Here is a 22,387-nt window from a genome sequence, read left to right as displayed (position 1 = left end):
GCAAAATGTTCATAAATATTTTTTGTAGCTCACATTGCAGCTGTATCGGTTGCAGCACATCTGCTTTACTTTCATTTCCAGTGCTGTTTCCGCACAGTCTGCTCATTCCCTCTGAAGTTCCTGTGCAGTGACTCACAAAAACGTGAGTGGATTCCCGGGTGAGTCGTCATTTTAAGGGCTAACATTCTCTCCACCCAGCTTTTGCTTCTACATGCTGCTGAGGAGGGGAGGTGCAGAAGGGGCATAGGAACTAGCTGGTGCTCAGGTGCAAAATGGGTGTGGGAGTTAGCTAATGCTCAGAATGAAGTTCAGCCCCTGGAGTTGTGCTGTAGGAAATAGACAACAATTGGCGTGTAAGTGTCAATGTTTCTCTATTTGCGTTAAAGTGGGTTTTATATGTATGTGTGTGTTACTGTAAGCAAATGTGTAAGTTTGTTCCTGTTTGTGTGTGTGTGAGAGCAAGAGTGTGAGTTTGTTCCTGTGTTTGTATGTATGAGCAATTGTGCGTTTGTGTGTTTGAAAAAGTGTGAGTGTGTTCCTATGTGTGTGTGAGCAAGAGTGTGAGTATGTTCCAGTGTGTGAGCAAGAGAGTGAGTGTGTTCCTGTGTGTGAGCAATAGTGGGAGTTTGATCCTGTGTGTGTGTGCGTGTGTGAGCAAGAGTTTGAGTTTGTTCCTGTGTGTAAGTTCGTTCCTGTTTGTGTGTGTGAGAGCAAGAGTGTGAGTTTGTTCCTGTGTTTGTATGTATGAGCAAGAATTTGAGTGTGCCCCTGTGTGTAAGCAAGAGTGCGAGTATGTACCTGTGTGTGTGTAAGCAATAGTGCGTTCCTGTGTGTGTGAAAAAGTGTGAGTGTGTTCCTATGTGTGTGTGAGCAAGAGTGTGAGTATGCTCCTGTGTGTGTGAGCAAGAGAGTGGGTGTGTGAGTGTGTGAGCAAGAGTGGGAGTTTGATCCTATGTGTGTGTGCGTGTGTGAGCAAGAGTGTGAGTTTGTTCCAGTGTTTGTTTGTATGAGCAAGAATTTGAGTGTGTTCCTGTGTATGTGTGTGTGTGTAAGCAAGAGTGTGAGTGTGTACCTGTGTGTGTGTGTGAGCAAGAGTGCATTCCTGTGTGTGTGAAAAAGTACGTGTGTGTTCCTATGAGTGTGTGAGCAAGAGTGTGAGTGTGTTCCTGTGTGTGATCAAGAGTGTGAGTGCGTTCCTGTGTAGTATGTGTGTAAGCAAGAGTGTGAGTTTGTTCCTGTATGTGTGTGTGAGCAAGAGTGTGAGTTTGTTCATTTGTGTGTGAGCAAGAGTGTGAGTTTGTTCCTGTGTGTGTGTGAGCAAGAGTGTGAGTTTGTTCCTGTGTGTGTGTGAGAGTTTGTTCATGTGTGTGTGAGCAAGAGTGTGAGTTTGTTCATGTGTGTGTGTGTGAGCAAGAGTTTGATCATGTGTGTGTGTGTGAGTTTGTTCATGTGTGTGTGAGAAAGAGTGTGAGTTTGTTCATGTGTGTGTGTGAGCAAGAGTGTGAGTTTGTTCCTGTATGTGTGTGTGAGCAAGAGTGTGTTTGTTCCGGTGTGTGAGCAAGAGTATGAGTTTGTTCCAATGTGTGTGAGCAAGTGTGAGTTTGTTCCTGTGTGTGTGTGTGTGTGTGTGTGTGTGATCAAGAGTGTGAATTTATTTATGTGTGTGTGTAAGCAAGAGTGTGAGTTTGTTCCTGTTCTTGTGTCTGTGTGCGTGTGAGCAAGAGTGTGAGTTTGTGTGTGTGTGAGCAATAGTGTGAGTTTGTTCCTGTGTGTGTGTGAGCAAGAGTGTGAGTTTGTTCCTGTTCCTGTGTCTGTGGGTGTGAGCAAGAGAGTGAGTTTGTTCCTGTGTATGTGTATGAGCAAGAGTGTGAGTATGTTTGTGTGCGTGTGTGAGCAAGAGTGTGAGTTTGTTCCTGTGTGTGTGTGAGAGTGAGCAATAGTGTGTTTGTTCCTGTGTATGTATGTGTGTGTGTGAGCAAGAGTGCAAGTTTTTTTCCTATGTGTGTAAACAAGAGTATGAGATTGTTCCAATGTGTGTGTCTGTGTGAGCAAGAGTGTGAGTTTGTGTGCGTGTGAGCAAGAGTGTGAGTCTGTTCCTGTGTGTTTGTGAGTGAGCAATAGTGTGTTTGTTCCTGTGTATGTATGTGTGTGTAAGCAAGAGAGCACATTTTTCTCCTATGTGTGTGTGTGTGTAAACAAGAGTATGAGTTTGTTCCAATGTGTGTGTGAGCAAGAGTGTGAGTTTGTTTGTGTGTGTGTGTGAGCAAGAGAGTGAGTTTGTTCCTGTGTATGAGCAAGAGTGTGAGTATGTTTGTGTGCATGTGTGAGCAATAGTGTGTTTGTTCCTGTGTATGTATGTGTGTGTGAGCAAGAGTGCTAGTTTTTTCCTATGTGTGTGTGTGTAAACAAGAGTATGAGTTTGTTCCAATGTGTGTGTCTGTGCGAGCAAGAGTGTGAGTTTGTTTGTGTGCGTGTGAGCAAGAGTGTGAGTTTGTTTGTGTGCGTGTGAGCAAGAGTGTGAGTTTGTTCCTGTGTGTGTGAGCAAGAGTGTTAATTTGTCCCTGTGTGTGTGTGAGTATGTTTGTGTGCGTGTGTGAGCAAGAGTGTGATATTATTTGTGTGCATGTGTGAGCAAGAGTGTGAGTTTGTTCCTGTGTGTGTGTGAGCATGAGTGTGTTTGTTCCTGTGTGTATGTGAACAAGAGTGTGAGTTTGTTTATGAGTATGTTTGTTTCTGTGTGTGAACAAAATTGTCACTTTGTTCTGTTTGTGTATGTGTGTTTGTCAAGAGTGACAGTTTGTTTGTGTGTGTGTGTGTGTGTGTGAGCAAGTGTACCAGTTTATTCCTGTGTGTGTGAGCAAGAGTGTGAGTTTGTTTGTGTGCGTGTGTGAGCCAGGGATGTGCACTCATAGGAGGCAGGGGAAGCAGTGCCTACCCTGCCATATGTGGCCAAAGCTTAATTAAATTTCAATTAAAACAAAAAAAAAGTTAAAAAAAAATATTTTCCCCCCATGTAATGCTATGGAGAGGCAGGTACAGGAATGCTTCTCTCCATTGCAGTACATGGGTGAAAGGAAAAGCTGTGCTGCAGCGCCACCTGTGTTCTGTCAATATATTAGCAGCAAAAATTGGGACCAATAGGAGGCAGCCCTCTTGATGCCTCCTAGCAAGTGAAGGATATATAGATTAATCAGAAGGAGGATGCAGTTAGCAGGGTCATGTGACACAACTGGAAGCTGAGGTAACCTAAGAACAGATGACACCAAGCAGAAGAGTAAAGTAGTATTCTACATCTCTTGTGATTCACAAATTGTGTTCAGATACAGCTCATTAACAGGGGGGACAGTAAGTGAGCATAACCCAATACTGACAGGAAGTCAAAGGGTCAATTCAAATTGAAATCCATAATTTATAACCCAGAGTTTGAAGTTAAAGGGACAGTCTAGTCAAAATTAAACGTTCATGATTCAGATAGGGCATGCAATTTTAAACAACTTTCCAATTTACTTCTATTATCTAATATGCTCAATTCTTTAGATATCCTTTGTTGAAGAAATAGCAATGCACATGTGTGAGCCAATCACACAAGGCCTTTATGTGCAGTAACCAATCAGCAGCTACTGCGCATATCTAGATATGCTTTTCAGCAAGTGATATCAAGAGAATAAAGCAAATTAGATAATAGAAGTAAATTAGAAAGTTGTTTAAAATGACATATTCTTTCTAAATCACAAAAGAAAAAAATTGGGTTTCATGTCCCTTTAAGTGTGCAGTGTCCACATTATTTAAATTAAAGTTTTTGACATTGAATATTGCTAAGCCTCCCTTTTTTCATGGTTATTTGATTTAATTAGGTACAAACTCCATATATGTTATGTCTGTTTAGTCAGAGGATGCAGTATCTATTTTTATTTTTCTCTGTGTCTCCATTTATTTAAAGACTGCTGTTAACTTGTAATTCATAAATCAATTGAAAGTTTTTAATATGTGCTGCTTTTATACAAGTTTATATTAATTAAAAGGAGATATTGAGTCATTTAAAAAATATATGTAATTATTGCAGTTAAATGTTTTTAGAAATAATGCCACTGTAAAGTAACTGGTTAAACACATAGTCAAAGGGAGACATTTAAAATTAAACTTTCATGATTTAGGTAGAGCATGCTATTTTAATAGACTTTTCTAGTTATTTATATTTTGAGAATTAGCATCAACTGTTACTGGCCCCATGTCAGCAAATCAAATTAGTTTTTGAAAGGAACATGAAAGTCATAATTACATTCCCATCATTCAGATAGAAATTGCACACAAAAATAAAACAAAAAAACTTTCTATTTTGCTTTTATTATTATTATGTACTTCATTATTTTGGTATCCTTTGGTGTCCTTTGTTGAAGAGCATACCTAAGTGGGATGTGCACATGCGTTTCTTGAACACCATATTGCAGCAGCTGTGTTGGCAGTATTGATAACTTGTCCTTTGTGTAAAATTTGTATGGTAAATTATTTCTATTTTTACAATACAGTAGTGAGTAGAGAAGAGATTGTGTATCATTCTAATTGCTTAGTAACTGGCACTGTGCCACAGAATTGTGTGGGTGTCAGTGAGCAGAGTATGTGTGCTTTATTCTCCAGGTAATCAATACATTTCCGATGAGCTGGTGCTTTAGTGCAGTGTTTCACAACAATGGTCCTCAAGTACCCCCAACAGGCCAGGTTTTCATTATAGCTGAATCAGTGCACAGGTGAAGTAATCAGCTGATCAGTAACTCAGTGGTTACTAACTTGCTCTCACCCATCACCTGATTATGTCACCTGTGCACTGGTTCAGCTATCATTTAAACCTGCCCTGTTGGGGGTACTTGTGGTCCTCAGTACATGTGTTTCTCTATCGTATCATATCTAGTGCCTCACCAGCCTCTGACCTCACTGCACGTCACTGGTGTGAGCAAGAGTATGAGTTTGTTTGTGTGCGTGTGTGAGCAGAATTGTCACTTTGCTCCAATTTTTGTATGTGTGTTTGTCTAAGAGCAACAGTTTGTTCCTGTGTGTGTGTAAAAACGTGAGTTTGTTCATGTATGTATGTGTGAGCAAGAGTGTGAGTTTGTTTCTGTGTGTATGTGACAACAAGAGTGTATGTTTCTTCCTGTTTGTGTATGTGTGAGCAAGTACGAGTTTTAGTGTGTCAGAAAGAGTGAGTTTGTTCTTGTGTTTGCGTGTGTCAGATTGTGAGTTTGACACACACATGAACAGAGTACGAGTTTGTGTGTGTGTCAGAAAAAGTGTGATATGTGTAAAAAAAAAAGCTCATCATATTGTAGCCCCAAAAATGTGTGTGTGTATGTGTATATATATATATATATATATATATATATACACACACACACACACACATACAGACACATAAATATATTGCATACACACACACAAACAGACTTAAAATGAAATATGACAAATATGAGTCCCAGTTTTGTCCTTGCAAAACGTCAAATTATTAAACTCCATAAATCAAGTTCTCCATTATGGCCTTGAAGCCATGAACCAAGTCATTCAGAGTGATAATACAAGTGGATTTATAGCATTACAATACATAAATACATTTGTGAAGGTCTTTTACAGTGGGGCATTCTTCATGTAAAAAAACATTTCCCCTGCTAGAAAACTGCAGATACATTATACCACAAATTTGTACTGTTGTGGACTATTCAATTAGATTTAACAAACAGTTGAAAAAATAATATATATTAAAAAGCCGTGCAAAAATTAGTCTTTTTGTTATTCGTTTGCAAAACGTATAATACATTTGAAATATTTTGTCAGAATTTAATTAATTAACCAAACCAAGGAACACAAGATTTGTTACTTTGTGTTCCTCTATAGAGAAACAAAATGAAGGAACACATTTTATATTTGTTTAGTTAATAAATGAATTTGGACAAAATATTTTAAATTGTTATTTGTTTTGCAAATTAATAATGAAAAACAAATTTTTGTACATGTATTTTAAACATGGGTGTCCATATGGCTTGGTCATATGTCTAGAGCCTAATAATGGTGATAGCCAGTTTCTACACTTAAATTGACAGTCAAGTCCAAAAAAAAAAACCTTTCATGATTCAAATAGGGCATGCAATTTCAAACAACTTTCCAATTTACTTTTGTCCCCAATTTTGCTTTGTTCTCTTGGTATTCTTAGTTGAAAGCTAAACCTAGGAGGCTCGTATGCTAATTTCTTAGACATTGAAGGCCACCTCTAATCTGAATGCATTTTAACAGTTTTTCACCACTAGAGGGCGTTAGTCATATAGATAACATTGAGCTCACGCACGTGAAGTTACCTAGGAGTCAGCACTGACTGGCTAAAATGCAAGTCTGGCAGAAGAACTGAAATAAGGGGGCAGTCTGCAGAGGCTTAGATACAAGGTAATTACACAGGTAAAACATGTATTATTATAACTGTGTTGGTTATGCAAAACTAGGGAATGGGAAATAAAGGGATTATCTATCTTTTTAAACAACAAAAATTCTGGTGTTGATTGTACCTTTAACTTATGTCAACTCTCACTGGAAAAGGGACAATCTCCTCTTTCCAGTGAGGAGTTACCTGACCCTGTGGTTATCAGGTAGACCGTGTGAAAATGTCAGTTTTTTAACCTGTTCAATGCCAGGCTTAGAATAAGAAAGCAGAACTATGAAACTAGGCCTCTATCTCAGACAAAAATAAACCCATACAGCGATAAGGTCACTTAATTAAAACAGGATAATCTCCTATTTAAATAGAGTGATTTACCATCTAGACCAGTGATGGGGAACTTCCAAACACAGATCTGCAGATCAATATAAATTAAAAGCTATTACACAAAAATAATGATATATTTCCCAATGTGTCGAGTGGCATATGGCTTGGTTTAGGTTGCAGGATATCCTCTGCCTGTTGTTTTCCCGTCCGATTACATTGTTCTCCCACCCAAAGATAAAGACTATGGCACACAAGTTCTGCTGCTTCCCAGAGTCTTCCCTCCTCTAGACCCTCTAGATAACACACAGTAAATATATAGGGGCCTATTTATTATGTGTCTGTCCGACATGATCCGATCAGCGGATCATGTCCGACAGACCTCGCTGAATGCGGAGAGCAATACGCTCTTCGCACTCAGCATTGCACCAGCAGCTCTTGTAAACTGCTGGTGCAACGCCGCCCCCTGCAGATTCACGGCCAATCGGCCGCTAGCAGGGGGGTGCCAATCAACCCGATCGTATTCGATCAGGTTGAACTGCGGCGATATCTGTCCGCCTCCTCAGAGCAGGCGGACAGGTTATGGAGCGGTCTTTAGACCGCTGCTTCATAACTGGTGTTTCTGGCGATCCTCAAGGCTCGCCAGAAACACGGAGCTTGATAGATAGGCCCCATAAAGTACAATTTCCCAATCCATTATATACTAGAGTAGGAAAAGGGGAGGGAGTTAAATGTGTGTTTCTTTTTCAGCAAACAAAATCCATGCATCCACAAGACTTGAAAGGGAAATGGAAGACTCTTCTTTCAAATGAGAGGTAACACGGCTCTTTAGATATAATTTATTAACATTCTATTACTTTTGTCCCTAACACCCCCCACGTATGAAAACATTTCTGCGCCTGCCGATGGTTACAAATCCGCATTTTTAACCATAGCGGTGTGTGTTAAAGAATTAAAGAGACACTGAATGTTATTTAGAGGTTTGGGACTGGGTAATGCATACCCCCCAACTGTCCCGATTTGCCCCAGGCATTAAAAAAATAAATAATTTTTTTTTTTTAAATTCTGTTGGGCCCATACTCAGAAGCAGCTGGCTTTGCTCTCACAGGGTTATATACCTGTTAGATTCCCTGTGGAAAAGGAATGGTGTGTGGGTTAAGCAGGAGTAAGAAGGCTGTATACACTCTGACCATGGGTAATGGTGACCTCTCTAACCTACCTCTGGTAGTGATGATGTTTAACCCCTGGTGATAATACTAGCATGCCTTCAGTTTTATACAATGAGCAGTGCTAATACCAGGGTAACGAACAGTGGCAGCCGCAGACTGCCAGCTAATGTGCTTACCAACCCCAGGACCCCATACAATGAATTACAGATACCCATATGTGATGTAGTGTGTGTGTCTATCTGTATGTATAAGTTTATGCTATGTATTGTGTGTGTGTATCTGCATGTATAAGTGTATGCTATGTAGTGTGTGTGTATCTGCATGTATAAATGTAAGCTATGTCGTGTGTGTATCTGCATGTATAAGTGTATGCTATGTAGTGTGTGTGTATCTGCATGTATAAATGTAAGCTATGTCGTGTGTGTATCTGCATGTATAAGTGTATGCTATGTAGTGTGTGTGTGTCTGCATGTATAAGTGTATACTATGTAGTGTCTTTATCTGCATGTATAAGTGTATGTTGCATGTATAAGTGTATGCTATGTAATGTGTGTGTGTATATCTGCATGTATAAGTGTATACTATGTAGTGTCTGTGTATCTGCATGTATAAGTGTATACTATGTAGTGTCTGTGTATCTGCATGTATAAGTGTATGCTGCATGTATAAGTGTATGCTATGTAGTGTGTGTGTGCATCTTCATGTGTAAGTGTATGCTATGTAGTGTGTGTGTATCTGTATGTATAAGTGTATGCTATGTAATGTGTGTGTGTGTGTGTGTATCTGTATGTGTAAGTGTATGCTATGTAGTGTGTGTATCTTCATGTGTAAGTGTATATCTTCATGTGTAAGTGTATGCTATGTAGTGTGTGTATCTTCATGTGTAAGTGTATATCTTCATGTGTAAGTGTATGCTATGTAGTGTGTGTGTATCTGTATGTATAAGTGTATGCTATGTAATGTGTGTGTGTGTGTGTGTAACTGTATGTGTAAGTGTATGCTATGTAGTGTGTGTATCTTCATGTGTAAGTGTATGCTATGTAGTGTGTGTGTATCTGCATGTATAAGTGTATGCTATGTAGTGTGTGTGTGTGTATCTGCATGTATAAGTGTATGCTATGTAGTGTGTGTGTGTGTATCTGCATGTATAAGTGTATGCTATGTAGTGTGTGTGTGTATCTGCATGTATAAGTGTATGCGCATGTATAAGTGTATGCTATGTAGTGTGTGTGTGTGTATCTGCATGTATAAGTGTATGCTATGTAGTGTGTGTGTGTGTATCTGCATGTATAAGTGTATGCTATGTAATGTGCGTGTGTATCTGCATGTATAAGTGTATGCTATGTAGTGTGTGTGTGTGTATATCTGCATGTATAAGTGTATGCTATGTAGTGTGTGTGTGTGTATCTGCATGTATAAGTGTATGCTATGTAATGTGCGTGTGTATCTGCATGTATAAGTGTATGCTATGTAATGTGTGTGTATCTGCATGTATAAGTGTATACTATGTAGTGTGTGTGTATCTGCATGTATAAGTGTATACTATGTAGTGTGTGTGTATCTGCATGTATAAGTGTATACTATGTAGTGTCTGTGTATCTGCATGTATAAGTGTATACTATGTAGTGTGTGTATATCTGCATGTATAAGTGTATACTATGTAGTGTGTGTGTATCTGCATGTATAAGTGTATACTATGTAGTGTGTGTGTATCTGCATGTATAAGTGTATACTATGTAGTGTGTGTGTATCTGTATGTATAAGTGTAAGCTATGTCATGTGTGTGTATCTGCATGTATAAGTGTATACTATGTAGTGTGTGTGTATCTGCATGTATAAGTGTATACTATGTAGTGTGTGTGTATCTGCATGTATACGTGTATGCTGTGTAGTGTGTGTATATCTGCATGTGTAAGTGTATGCTATGTAGTGTGTGTGTATCTGCATGTATAAGTGTATGCTATGTAGTGTGTGTGTATCTGCATGTATAAGTGTATACTATGTAGTGTGTGTGTATCTGCATGTATAAGTGTATACTATGTAGTGTGTGTGTATCTGCATGTATAAGTGTATACTATGTAGGTGTGTGTGTATCTGCATGTATAAGTGTATACTATGTAGTGTGTGTGTATCTGCATGTATAAGTGTATACTATGTAGTGTGTGTGTATCTGCATGTATAAGTGTATACTATGTAGGTGTGTGTGTATCTGCATGTGTGCTAGTGTGCATTTTTGCTGACTTTAAAGGCCAGAATTTAGAATATTAATAAAGGGGTGCAGAGAGCAGTTTTAAGTAATTTATTATTAAATGTCCAATTAAGATAAAAAATATTTAGCAATGTCTTTGCAAAGGATAATTAAATATGTAGTTTACATAACCATACCAGTGGTTTGAGCTTGTGTTTGATTTGCTGCCTGTGTATTAAAATCTCTGACTTTATTTAGAATTTTATTTATATTACTTTGATCTTATGATTTTTAAGCCCCGCCCACCACATTTCAATTTTTTTTGCCGCGGGGGGGGGGGGGGGGGGGTGTCCCTCTTTTGAATTTTGAAATGTTGGGAGGTATGGTAATGTATTTTCTAGAATTCAATGTTGCTTTCAAAATGGGGGATTGTAACATTTAAATCATTTAACAGGAAAAACGATTGCTAAGGGAAACAAATGTCATTAGAATTTAAAAAATGTTTTCAGATTGCTAGTGATTTGCTTCTGATGAAAAGTTATACTCCGCGTTCTCCCCGGGACCTATTTATCGGGTACACCACCCGGCTGATTTTATTGACTGCCCATTAATGTTTTCATGTTGTTTTTGCACAAATTATTTTTAAATCAATTTATGTTAAGATTATCCAGATAATGTGTGCATTGGATAGTTTAAAATGTATCATTAACTTAAACGTTTACAACATTGCAAAGTATTACACCGTCTCCATCTGGCTATTTCATAATGCCCCGTGGCACGCAAAATTGTCTGTGGAAAACACTGTTTATACTTAAAGGGATATTGTACTCCAAAATGTTTTATAAGCTATATGAAAGAGCAGCATTTAAAGGGACAGTCTAGTCAAAATGAACTTTCATGATTCAGATAGGGCATGCAATTTGAAACAACTTTCCAATTTATTTTTATCATCAAATGTGCTTTGTTCTCTTGGTATTCTTTCTGTTGAAAGCTAAACCAAGGTAGGCTCAAACTGATTACTAAACCCTTGAAGGCCACCTCTTATCTCAGTGCATTTTGACAGTTTTTCATAGCTAGACAGTGCTAGTCTATATGTGTCATATAAATAAGATTGTGTTCACTCCCGTGGAGTTATTTATGAGTCAGCACTGATTGGCTAAAATGCAAGTGTGTCAAAAAGAACCGAGATTAGGGGCAGTCTGCAGGTGCTTAGATACAAGGTGATCACAGAGGTAAAAAGTATATTAATCAAACCGTGTTGGTTTATGCAAAACTGGGGAATGGGTAATAAAGGGATCATCTATCTTTTTAAACAATAACATTTTTCAAGTAGACTTTCCCTTTAAACAAAGAGATTTTTTTTTCTTTGAAAAAAAAATAAATAAAAAAGTAAAAGCTGTTACAAGTTTAAACTTAAATGAGAACTATCAGTGTACTTATCAGCCAGTGAGTGAAGTAAGAAGTACCTTTAAGCTCATGAGAATTAGCAGGAAGTATATATCAGCCAATTGTTTCTCTATTTAATAGATAACTGCCAATACGCAGCAGCGGGAAGTACACTGATACTGCTGTATTAGATTCTAAATGTTCTATTGTGTATATAGAACAGCAGCGGCTAAATATGTTAAAATATGTTTCTGTGTGGTAAAGTAAGAGCCATTTAAATTTAAGTTACGCAATCTGAACACTGGGGTGTGAGTAGAGTATGGTTGCTAGGGATACCGCTTTATCTACCGCAGTGTGTAAAGGGGCGGGTCATTAAGCAGCCTGAAGGTCGGACACGAAAAGTGCTAAAGGATTGGATCTCGAGGGACATTGATTTCAACCAATCAATGTAGATTATTTTTGAATGACAACACAACTGGCCTATCAAAAGCATGGTTGAGTGAGTACTCTCCCAATGGATATGGTCGTATAGTATAGTTAGGAGGGTAAGCATCAATAGAAAAAGTTAAGGCGAAAGCTGCTTTGCTATGCTAAAGGAACAAGTCTGATTGACGTCTGGCAAATGAACGTGTTGACCCATAAGAAATGGTCTGCATGGCGCGTTATTGAAATTTATTTGTGTAAGCCTCACTGGGTCATATCAGGCCAAACCTGCGGCGCAAAGTAAAGGGGGTCAGTGGCAGTAATATGAATGCAGTGTTTGTAGCATGGCACAAGGGGTTGCTCCTGTTAACCCGAATTAAAGTCAGTGCTACCCTTGTCGTCAGGATTAATCTGTTGTATCTTTATGCTTTTGCACATCCATGTGTTGCTAAATCATGCAACCTTAAAGGGATATGAACACACACTTTTTATTTTCTTTCATGATTCAGATATAGAACATGCAAATTTAAACAACTTTCTAATTTACTCCTATTATCAATTTGTCTTCATTCTCTTGGTATCTTTATTTGAAAAAAACAAAAACAGGAATGTAAGCTTAGGAGCGGGCACATTTTTAGTGGATAGATCTCATTGAGCTGGTCATTTGAAAAGTAGATCCCAACACAAAAAAGTGTGGGCACCCCTGGTTTAAAAGAACTAAAGCCATATCATATACTAGACATTTTGTTAGTTTGTTTCTTTTTGACTATGCTGGATTTTTGCTATTTTGAAGTTTAGTAACTTTTTTTGTGGCATAGAGCTTAGCACAATTGTTCTTTCATTGCTATATGTAATATTTGTATGAATTAATTCTTCCAAAATGTCTGAATTTTTATTTAATTTGCTTATTTTTATGTGTTACTGTGGGTAAATACTTTGTTTTGTTAAAATGGATGTAAAATGTAGACCTAAAATTCTGTTAATTTGCGTTCTCTTCAGCCAACCAGAACATGATGCAACACTGCACCCTAGTGGTTTTCTTACAAACTGCAAGATACCTTTCAAATAAAAGTGTTATTGTATGGGAAACAAGCTATGAATTAAACCTTGTTGCCTACCAGAGAACAAATCAATATAATGCAAAACAATTCATGATACCTGTCTCTGGCAGCAGAGAGGCTTATAGCAATAATATATAAAAGCACAATGTATTATAGCATTTAACACAACATGTTAGTGAGTAAAAGGGAAAGATAGAGGTGAAAAATGATCAAGCTGTGTGTAGTTAGGCACTAAAACGGCCATATTACTCAAAAAAAGTTCTAGCATATAGTATAGAGCAGTAGTCAAAGATACTGCAAATATTGTTTTTATGACAAATGGATAAAACAACTTTTTTTCCCATTTAAATTGAAACTAACAGTGAGTGAATGCGTGTGTGGGACTCTGCTGCTCATTGGCTGACAGGGACAACTTGCATTTGAAAACATTTTCTTTTACATGAAACAGAGAGTGTTTTGATCATCATGTCCCTATAATGTTCAGTTGTGTTGAATGCTAGAACATAGATTGTATGTTATAGGACAAAGGACCAACACAAATCTATGTACAATGCACATTTCTTGCTATAAATAAACACAAATAGTGTTATTTCTCCTTATATCTTGTTCTACTAATACCAAAAAAGCATAAATTCTCCTACAGAAACAATAACGGTGATCTACAGCAGGGGTTAAAAAAAACGGTTTAAAATGCAGGAGACAGTAATATTTAGGAGCCAGACAGTGGTATTTGTAAAAAGATCTATGGAACATAACCCAGAAAGTTAGGAGCCAGAGGTAAAACTCTAGGAGCCAGTGGCTATCTGGCTCCTGGGTTTGTCGAGCCCTGATATACAGGTGATACATTTAATGGCTACCTAATTGCAAACTTTAGTCTCTTCATCAGGCAACAACTGATCCGTTCTCATGTATGTAATAATTATTAGACGCGCACAGACAAAAAACATTGCTTCTAACAAATTATTAGTCTCACACACACAATTTGTTTTGTTTCATCAGATAGTCAATCATGGGGTAGTGCAGAATTAATTTGCTAGCGAAAAAGGGAGATGGACAACGGTTGGCTCAGGAAGGGTAAGAACAGTAGAACAAATTCCTAATCCTCTGCCTTTGAATAACTCCTATGCTGCTCTTAATATGGGCCCCTGTGATGAGGAGAGCACAGCTGCTAGTACTTCTGACAGTGTAACAGCTAAGTCTGTTTCTGGTGTCTGAATCTGAAAACAAGAAAACCAAAGTAAGAGCTGCAAATGTACATTTCTGTAAGACATTGTTAATAGGGGACTTTAAGAAATGTACATATAGGTGATGATACAGGAGATATGAGAGAGGTTAGATGTCTGCCAGGTGCTGCTGCTCATAGAGATTTAAATTGTATTTCAAGAATTACTAAGGCCACTAGCAAGGACCGGGAGTTAGATGTGGTTGTTCAACTAGGTACAAATGATCTGGCTGGTAATGATGTTGTTTCTGTGCAAAAAGGAGTTTTATAAACTAAGAAATTGTTTAGATCATGTGGCTTCATCTGTGTCTTTTTCTGCTGTTACCTATGTATGGATGGTAAGAAGGAGGAATGCAGAGTCTAACTGAGTAATTAACTCTTGGTTACGGAAGTGGTGCAGTGAGAGAGGATATGGGTTTGTCAGCCATCAGAACCCTGTTTGGCTTGATACTACGTTGTAGAAGAGGGATGGTTTGTAATTGGGTTTTAAAGGGACAGGAGTAGTGAGTAAGGAATTTAAAGACTTTATTATTGGAAATTTAAACTAGAGAAGGGGGACTGTTGAAATACACAACTGTCCCACAGAGCATGACAAACTTCACCAAAGTTTACATTCTAGTGTATTTAATGATAAAAACACTAAGGTTTTGATTGATATAAGCTGAGAATGTATTGATCAAGCAAAAGGATCTAACAATTCTAGTACTGTTCTTCATGCAATGTGCACAAATGCTCACAGTTTAGTAAATAAATTACCTGAACATACTGCAATAATGATTCGAGATCAGTTTGATTTGGTAGCTATAACAGAGACATGGTACAATGATTCTCATGACGGGATACAGTCATACCTGGTTACATTTTGTTTTAAAAAAAAAAAAAAATGGGGGGGGGGGGGGAGTGGCTCTAAATGTGAAAGAAAATATTAAAGTAACTGAAATTATAGCAACCAATGTCAATGTAGAAAGTGTTTGGGAAACTATAGAAACTGACGGGAAACGTGTGTAGAAAAGGGGCAGTATATAGGTCTTTATTACAGGATGAAGTATTAGATCAACTTTTAACTGATGAAATTGCCAAAATTACACCGAAGGACACGGTTATAGTAGAGGGGGGCTTTAATAAGCCTAATGTAGACTGGGAAGTACCAGTTGCTAAATCATTTAGAAGTAAGTATATCCTGGGGTCTTTGCATGGGGAATCTCTTAAACAACTGTTAAAGAACCCACACGTAAAGAAGCTATATTAGATTTAGTACTTAAAACAATGATTATAGTATCTGAAGTTTCTGTGAGTGAGAACTTAGGTTCTAGTAATCACCAGTATTTATGATTAAATAAATATTCAGGCAACTATAGTAAAACAAAAGTTTTAGATTTTAGATTGGATGAATTTTCTTACATGGGCAAATACCTAAATTATTCTCCAAAATAAATGGGATATAATATGTAATATTACAAAGAGCAAAATGATGCATATACAGTAGGATCCAAAAACCCAAAGGTCAATTATAGTCTCAATGGTACATTACTGACTGTAACTAAAGAGCAATGGGACTTGGGAATTATTATTTCAGATGATTTAAAATTTGGTAGACAATAATAAAGTAGAAACTGAAAGCATTTTCCACAAAACAACCCAAAATAAAACAAAACAAGGGGTCATAAAAAGTGATATTAAACCTAAAAAAATGATTTGTGATTCAGACAGAACATACCATTTTTAAAAAGTTTATCAAATTTGCTTTGTTCCCATGGTATATATAATGCAGTCTCTTGTTTATTTTGATGCCTGTGGTCTACACCAGACATCCTCAAACTTGGCCCTCCCGAGGTTTTGGAACTACATTTCCCATGATGCTCAACCAGCTGATATGCTGGCTGAGCATCATGGGAAATGTAGTTACAAAACCTCTGGAGGGCCACGTTTGAGGATGTCTGGTCTATACAATAAGGTGTAGAATAGTTTAACAGACATAGCACTTACCTTCACCTCCTTTGCCGGTCTCTCTCTTGCTTTTTTATCCTGCATAATCTTGGTTTGCTTTTGCCACTCTTTAAGTATTTCTTGATCTCTTACAAAAGTAAATAAATGTGAGGTTTGACATTGCCGTTCATAATAAAATAACATTTTCTGCAATCGTACTGTTTCACTGGAAGGTGAAAGAGACATTAAACTAAAATTTAAATCCTTCATTCATTTTTAAGAATCATTAAAAAAAATCAATGTAAAACATATTCATTCCTTATTTTTTTGCACTTTTCCTGTAATTATGTTTGAAACCTGGGCTATTTCTACTCCTTCTGGAGTCTCTGGAGCAGGACACAAAGGGTGAGCGTGGCTACGTACGTATGCCTCTCCTAACTGGCTTACTGAGTTGATACAATGTATTATGGTTTCTAAGTAAGACTTTTACGACATGTTTAGCACCTATGTAGTATTATACAGATAGGCCTAGTGGGGGAAAATGATAATGTTCCCTGTGCTACTTTTGCCTTTTGCAAACAGATGGGTAAAAATGTTAACCAGTCCATCTTTACATGGCTGTGGGGCTTTTTGAGGCCTAAAGTACCCTATTATTGCTTGCTCTTTGCATAACAAAAAACATGAAAAGGCTATGACAATAAAGGATTTAACTTATATTTAGAATTAATACTAAGGAAACAAATGTCTAATAATAATAATTTTGTGGCAGAATGAAAAGGATATGGTATATGACAAGGGCAGGAATGCGAAGGGGTCACAGGTGTATGTGTATTTGTGTGTGTCTGTGCGTATGGGTTAGTGTGTATGAATGAGTGAATTATTTTATGCTCAAGTTTCATTTAAATAGTATAGCCCAGAACTATGCCACTTCTACTGGTCCCATCCTTTTAGGGGGCCCACAGCCATTGCTCCGTCTAAGCTGTGCTGCTTGTGCAGGTCAAGGGCCAGGTCACATTTCAGCTATTACAGCTTTTCTATGTGCTGTGATCTCTCCAAACGAAGGGGAGTGAGGCCAGACAGTCAATTAATGCAATGATTTTTTTTTACCCTTTCTTCTCTCACTCTTCAAGTTGCTCTATAGCATTTAGCATCTATAGCTGCTGTTTTGTATTTTGTAATCCATGGAGGTGCCTCAAATGGTTTGTGACAGTAGATATTGCTTACTAAATGATCACACTTTCAGTGGAATTTTCTTAAAGAGACATTCCAGTCAAAATGTAAATGCATATATATTTATTACAGCTTTGAATAGAAACATCTCTGCACATGCCATGTGAAGCATAGCTAGATATTGTCACTGCACCCACATTTTAAATAATGCAGCTGCTCAGATAATGAGTGGGGCTTGAATCATGTCCTCAATTAACAAATTGAGCCATTACCAGATGGTACAAGCACCTTAGCCTGTCCGAGCAAGTGCTGTGTTTAAAATGCTGGTGCACGGTGCATACTACTTTTGAAACAGCTATAGCTTTTATTAGAAGCATTTTTGCTAATGCATAAATATTACAAAATTGCTTCTCTTTAATACCCAAATGCACCCTTGTGGTTTCCAATTTTGGCTGGAATATCCCTTTAAATAGACATAAAACTCTTCTTTCATGGTTCAGATGGAGATGTATGTGTTTGTGTGTGTATGTATTTGAATATGTATGTATATATATATAAAACCACTCTGCAGCCCGACCCACTGGAAGTCACCTGCCTGAGTGCAATGATACAGCGCTATATTCCAAAGAAAGATTGCACTCACAGGCCTTTTTCAAACAATTAAATCACTTTTAATGTAAATGTGTATATATATATATATATATATATAAAAGTAAAAATTGGCGTGATAAGGACTATGCTCTATATAGTGATGTTAACACACTGTACACACTTGCATTTATGTGCTCCACTTGTAGTTTAGGCCATAGTTTGGAAGGGACACTAATGACAGAGTATTTTATTTTTTGCATTATTATTATTAACTAACTCTGCATTAAATAGCCCTGCTCTATGGTCATTAAATCTGTGCTGTTTTAAAAAGATATTAAACAGAGTGCTCAAATATTTTACATCAAAGTAAACATAAAAAGATTGTGTAAAAAAAAAAAAACCAGCAAAGAACTTGGTTTTCTTGCAAAATGCCCTCAGGGAAATAAGACAGCTGACATGTTGGCAACTTAAGTTGCATTCTGCCACTTCCTGTTTATCTAATATTCACTTAAAGGGGCATTAAATACTTTCAGATGGTAATATAAAATGATAAATCATATATAAAAAAAAACTCAGCAATATACTTTCATTATTTATTTTGTCCCCTTTTCTTGTAATTCCTTTGTGAAACTGTGAGCTTTTCAGTTCCTGTTAGAAATGGAAATGCAGCCATTGGCTGCACTCTCTAGTGACCTATTTATAACTGTCCCTAATTAGCCACAGCAGAGAAGGTAACAGAAGTTACAACATGGCAGCTCCCATTGTTTTATAGCAAAACTTTACTCTTATTTTGTTAATATTTAAACAGCTAACGAAACTTAAAAAAAAATACATCAGCATGTTATTCTCAGACTAATCTTGTCTTTGAATGCATCATTCTATCTAGCATTTATTTACAGGGAGTGCAGAATTATTAGGCAAATGAGTATTTTGACCACATCATCCTCTTTATGCATGTTGTCTTACTCCAAGCTGTATAGGCTCGAAAGCCTACTACCAATTAAGCATATTAGGTGATGTGCATCTCTGTAATGAGAAGGGGTGTGGTCTAATGACATCAACACCCTATATCAGGTGTGCATAATTATTAGGCAACTTCCTTTCCTTTGGCAAAATGGGTCAAAAGAAGGACTTGACAGGCTCAGAAAAGTCAAAAATAGTGAGATATCTTGCAGAGGGATGCAGCACTCTTAAAATTGCAAAGCTTCTGAAGCGTGATCATCGAACAATCAAGCGTTTCATTCAAAATAGTCAACAGGGTCGCAAGAAGCGTGTGGAAAAACCAAGGCGCAAAATAACTGCCCATGAACTGGGAAAAGTCAAGCATGCAGCTGCCAAGATGCCACCAGTTTGGCCATATTTCAGAGCTGCAACATCACTGGAGTGCCCAAAAGCACAAGGTGTGCAATACTCAGAGACATGGCCAAGGTAAGAAAGGCTGAAAGACGACCACCACTGAACAAGACACACAAGCTGAAACGTCAAGACTGGGCCAAGAAATATCTCAAGACTGATTTTTCTAAGGTTTTATGGACTGATGAAATGAGAGTGAGTCTTGATGGGCCAGATGGATGGGCCCGTGGCTGGATTGGTAAAGGGCAGAGAGCTCCAGTCCGACTCAGACGCCAGCAAGGTGGAGGTGGAGTACTGGTTTGGGCTGGTATCATCAAAGATGAGCTTGTGGGGCCTTTTCGGGTTGAGGATGGAGTCAAGCTCAACTCCCAGTCCTACTGCCAGTTTCTGGAAGACACCTTCTTCAAGCAGTGGTACAGGAAGAAGTCTGCATCCTTCAAGAAAAACATGATTTTCATGCAGGACAATGCTCCATCACACGCGTCCAAGTACTCCAAAGCGTGGCTGGCAAGAAAGGGTATAAAAGAAGAAAATCTAATGACATGGCCTCCTTGTTCACCTGATCTGAACCCCATTGAGAACCTGTGATCCATCATCAAATGTGAGATTTACAAGGAGGGAAAACAGTACACCTCTCTGAACAGTGTCTGGGAGGCTGTGGTTGCTGCTGCACGCAATGTTGATGGTGAACAGATCAAAACACTGACAGAATCCATGGATGGCAGGCTTTTGAGTGTCCTTGCAAAGAAAGGTGGCTATATTGGTCACTGATTTGTTTTTGTTTTGTTTTTGAATGTCAGAAATGTATATTTGTGAATGTTGAGATGTTATATTGGTTTCACTGGTAAAAATAAATAATTGAAATGGGTATATATTTGTTTTTTGTTAAGTTGCCTAATTATTATGCACAGTAATAGTCACCTGCACACACAGATATCCCCCTAAAATAGCTATAACTAAAAACAAACTAAAAACTACTTCCAAAACTATTCAGCTTTGATATTAATGAGTTTTTTGGGTTCATTGAGAACATGGTTGTTGTTCAATAATAAAATTAATCCTCAAAAATACAACTTGCCTAATCACTCCCTGTAGTATTTAATGTCCCTTTAATATTAAACTAGCCCATGTTCCTCTAGAAATTTTTTGACATCAGACTAAGATAAACCTTCCTGTAGATACCTCTTGTAGGGCTGTGGACACTGCACAAATTAAGTTTATAAAAAGAAATAAAAAGTAAAATCCTTTTAAAATATTGCAATGATTTTGATTAAGTATAAGCCACTGCTTATTGCTTTTTACTACAACAATGAAACCCACTGTTCCATATGCCTTTAACTTAGTATACTCTTATGATATTACTCCAATAAATATTTTTATTTCTACGGTAAAGTTGGTCTTAATATTTCTATTGTAAATATTGTATGCTACCAGAGCAGACTCATTTATAAAAGTGAAGATGTAGAGATCCTACTGTTAAGGGGATTCTTAATACCATCTGTATCTATTTTTTGTAATGGCTGAAAGCTGGGAGCTATACTGAAGTGACTGCACAGTGTTCACACATTGTAAACCACTCATGAAAGTGAATATTGAAGCAGAAAATACACTGAGGTGGAGACAGGTCTGAGAGACAGTGAGTTATATATATCCACATTGTGCCCATGACTTACTAGAATATACAGCAGTTTGCCTATGAGATAATTTACTGTGTCTTGAGCATCTTAACCCTTTGAGTTCTAAGCACTTTCCTACCTGGGTGCTAAAGTGATTTAAGGATTTTTTGACATTTTTATTTTTTGAAATTTTTTTTTTTAACTTTTATATATTTTTTTTTCCAGATCCCCAAGACTTACACAGCTGGAAAGGTTAGGCAATTACCTTTCCAACGGTGGGTCTTGGGGGTCTGTAGCTGCTTAGATGCCTGAAATACAGGCGTCTAAGCAGCATGCCCTCTTTCCCTATACTTTGTATTGTACATTTTTAATAAAGTTGCACAGTGACGTCATCACGTCATTTCGCGTGACCTCACTGCACAAAACGTGAAGCCCCGGCGATGCCTGTCACTATGTAGGAGTGGGTGGGAGCCCCCAGATCTCCCTCAAGGTGGGAGAGTGCTAGCGACGGCTCTGAGCCGTCATTAGCACCAGAGTGGGAAACTCTGCGACGGCTCAGAGCCGTCGTTAGCACTCAAGGGGTTAAAGGGACATTAAACAGCTTGAGATGGATATATAAAATGATAAATCGTATATATATATATATATATATATATATATATATATATATATATATATATATATATATATATATATATATATATAAAAATAAATCTCTACAATATACTTTAATTATTTATTTTGTCCCCTTTTCCTGTAATTCCATTCTGAAATTATGAGCATTTCAGTTCCTGTTAGAAATGGAAGTGCAGAACACTATTATATTCACACAGCCATTGGCTGCACACTCTAATGACCTATTTATAACTGTCCCTTATTGGCCACAGCAGAGAAGGTAACTTAAAGGGCCACTAAACCCAAAATCTTTCTTTCATGATTCAGATAGAACATACAAATTTAAACAACATTACAATTTACTTCTATTATTTATTTTGCTTCATTTTTTAGATATCCTTATTTGAAGAAAAAGAAATGCACATGGGTGAGCCAATCACATGAGGCTTCCATGTGCAGCAACCAATCAGCAGCTTCTGAGCATATCTAGATATGCTTTTCCGCTAAGAATATCAAGAGAATAAAACAAATTAGATAATAGAAGTAAATTAGAAAGATGCTTAAAAATGCATTCTCTTCTAAATCATAAGAGAAAAAATGTGGGTTTCATGTCCCTTTAAGTTACAACATGGCAGCTCCCACTGTTTTATAGACACACACTTTTGACGTTACAGCTGCTTTAAATGAAAAAAGCAGGCACTAGGCAGTTTCACATTTCTGAAAGGATTTTCGATATGCACTGAATATAACCATACAGATCTCACTCACTTATTCTTCTGATGGATCAAAGCAAGTCTTTCTTTCATTTCTGCGTTTCTATTTGCCCCATGATTCCTGCTGTCTTTCGTTACTACGTGCCTGTAAAGATGAGAGAGCGATTATCAAAACAATTCAGAACGTAACCCTTTCGCTGTCCAAGAAACACAAGAAT

At 37.5% G+C, this 22,387-nt stretch overlaps 1 protein-coding gene across 1 annotated transcript in view; it reads right to left on the bottom strand.

Moving 5' to 3' along the window:
• The window catches only part of LRRC27 (leucine rich repeat containing 27), a 106,929-nt gene that overhangs the window by 56,284 nt on the left and 28,258 nt on the right, over positions 1-22,387 (bottom strand). The window contains exons 7-8 of the mRNA XM_053692593.1: positions 22,225-22,314; positions 16,172-16,259 (exon numbers count right to left, since the gene is read on the bottom strand). Of these exons, the coding sequence (XP_053548568.1) occupies positions 16,172-16,259; positions 22,225-22,314 (178 nt within the window). The remainder of the gene's footprint in view (positions 1-16,171; positions 16,260-22,224; positions 22,315-22,387) is intronic.

The sequence above is a fragment of the Bombina bombina genome, chromosome 9 (assembly GCF_027579735.1).
Source record: "Bombina bombina isolate aBomBom1 chromosome 9, aBomBom1.pri, whole genome shotgun sequence".
NCBI lineage: Eukaryota > Metazoa > Chordata > Amphibia > Anura > Bombinatoridae > Bombina > Bombina bombina.
The sequence above is the reverse complement of the archived record's forward strand: the minus strand, read 5'-3'. Positions and strand labels throughout refer to the sequence as shown.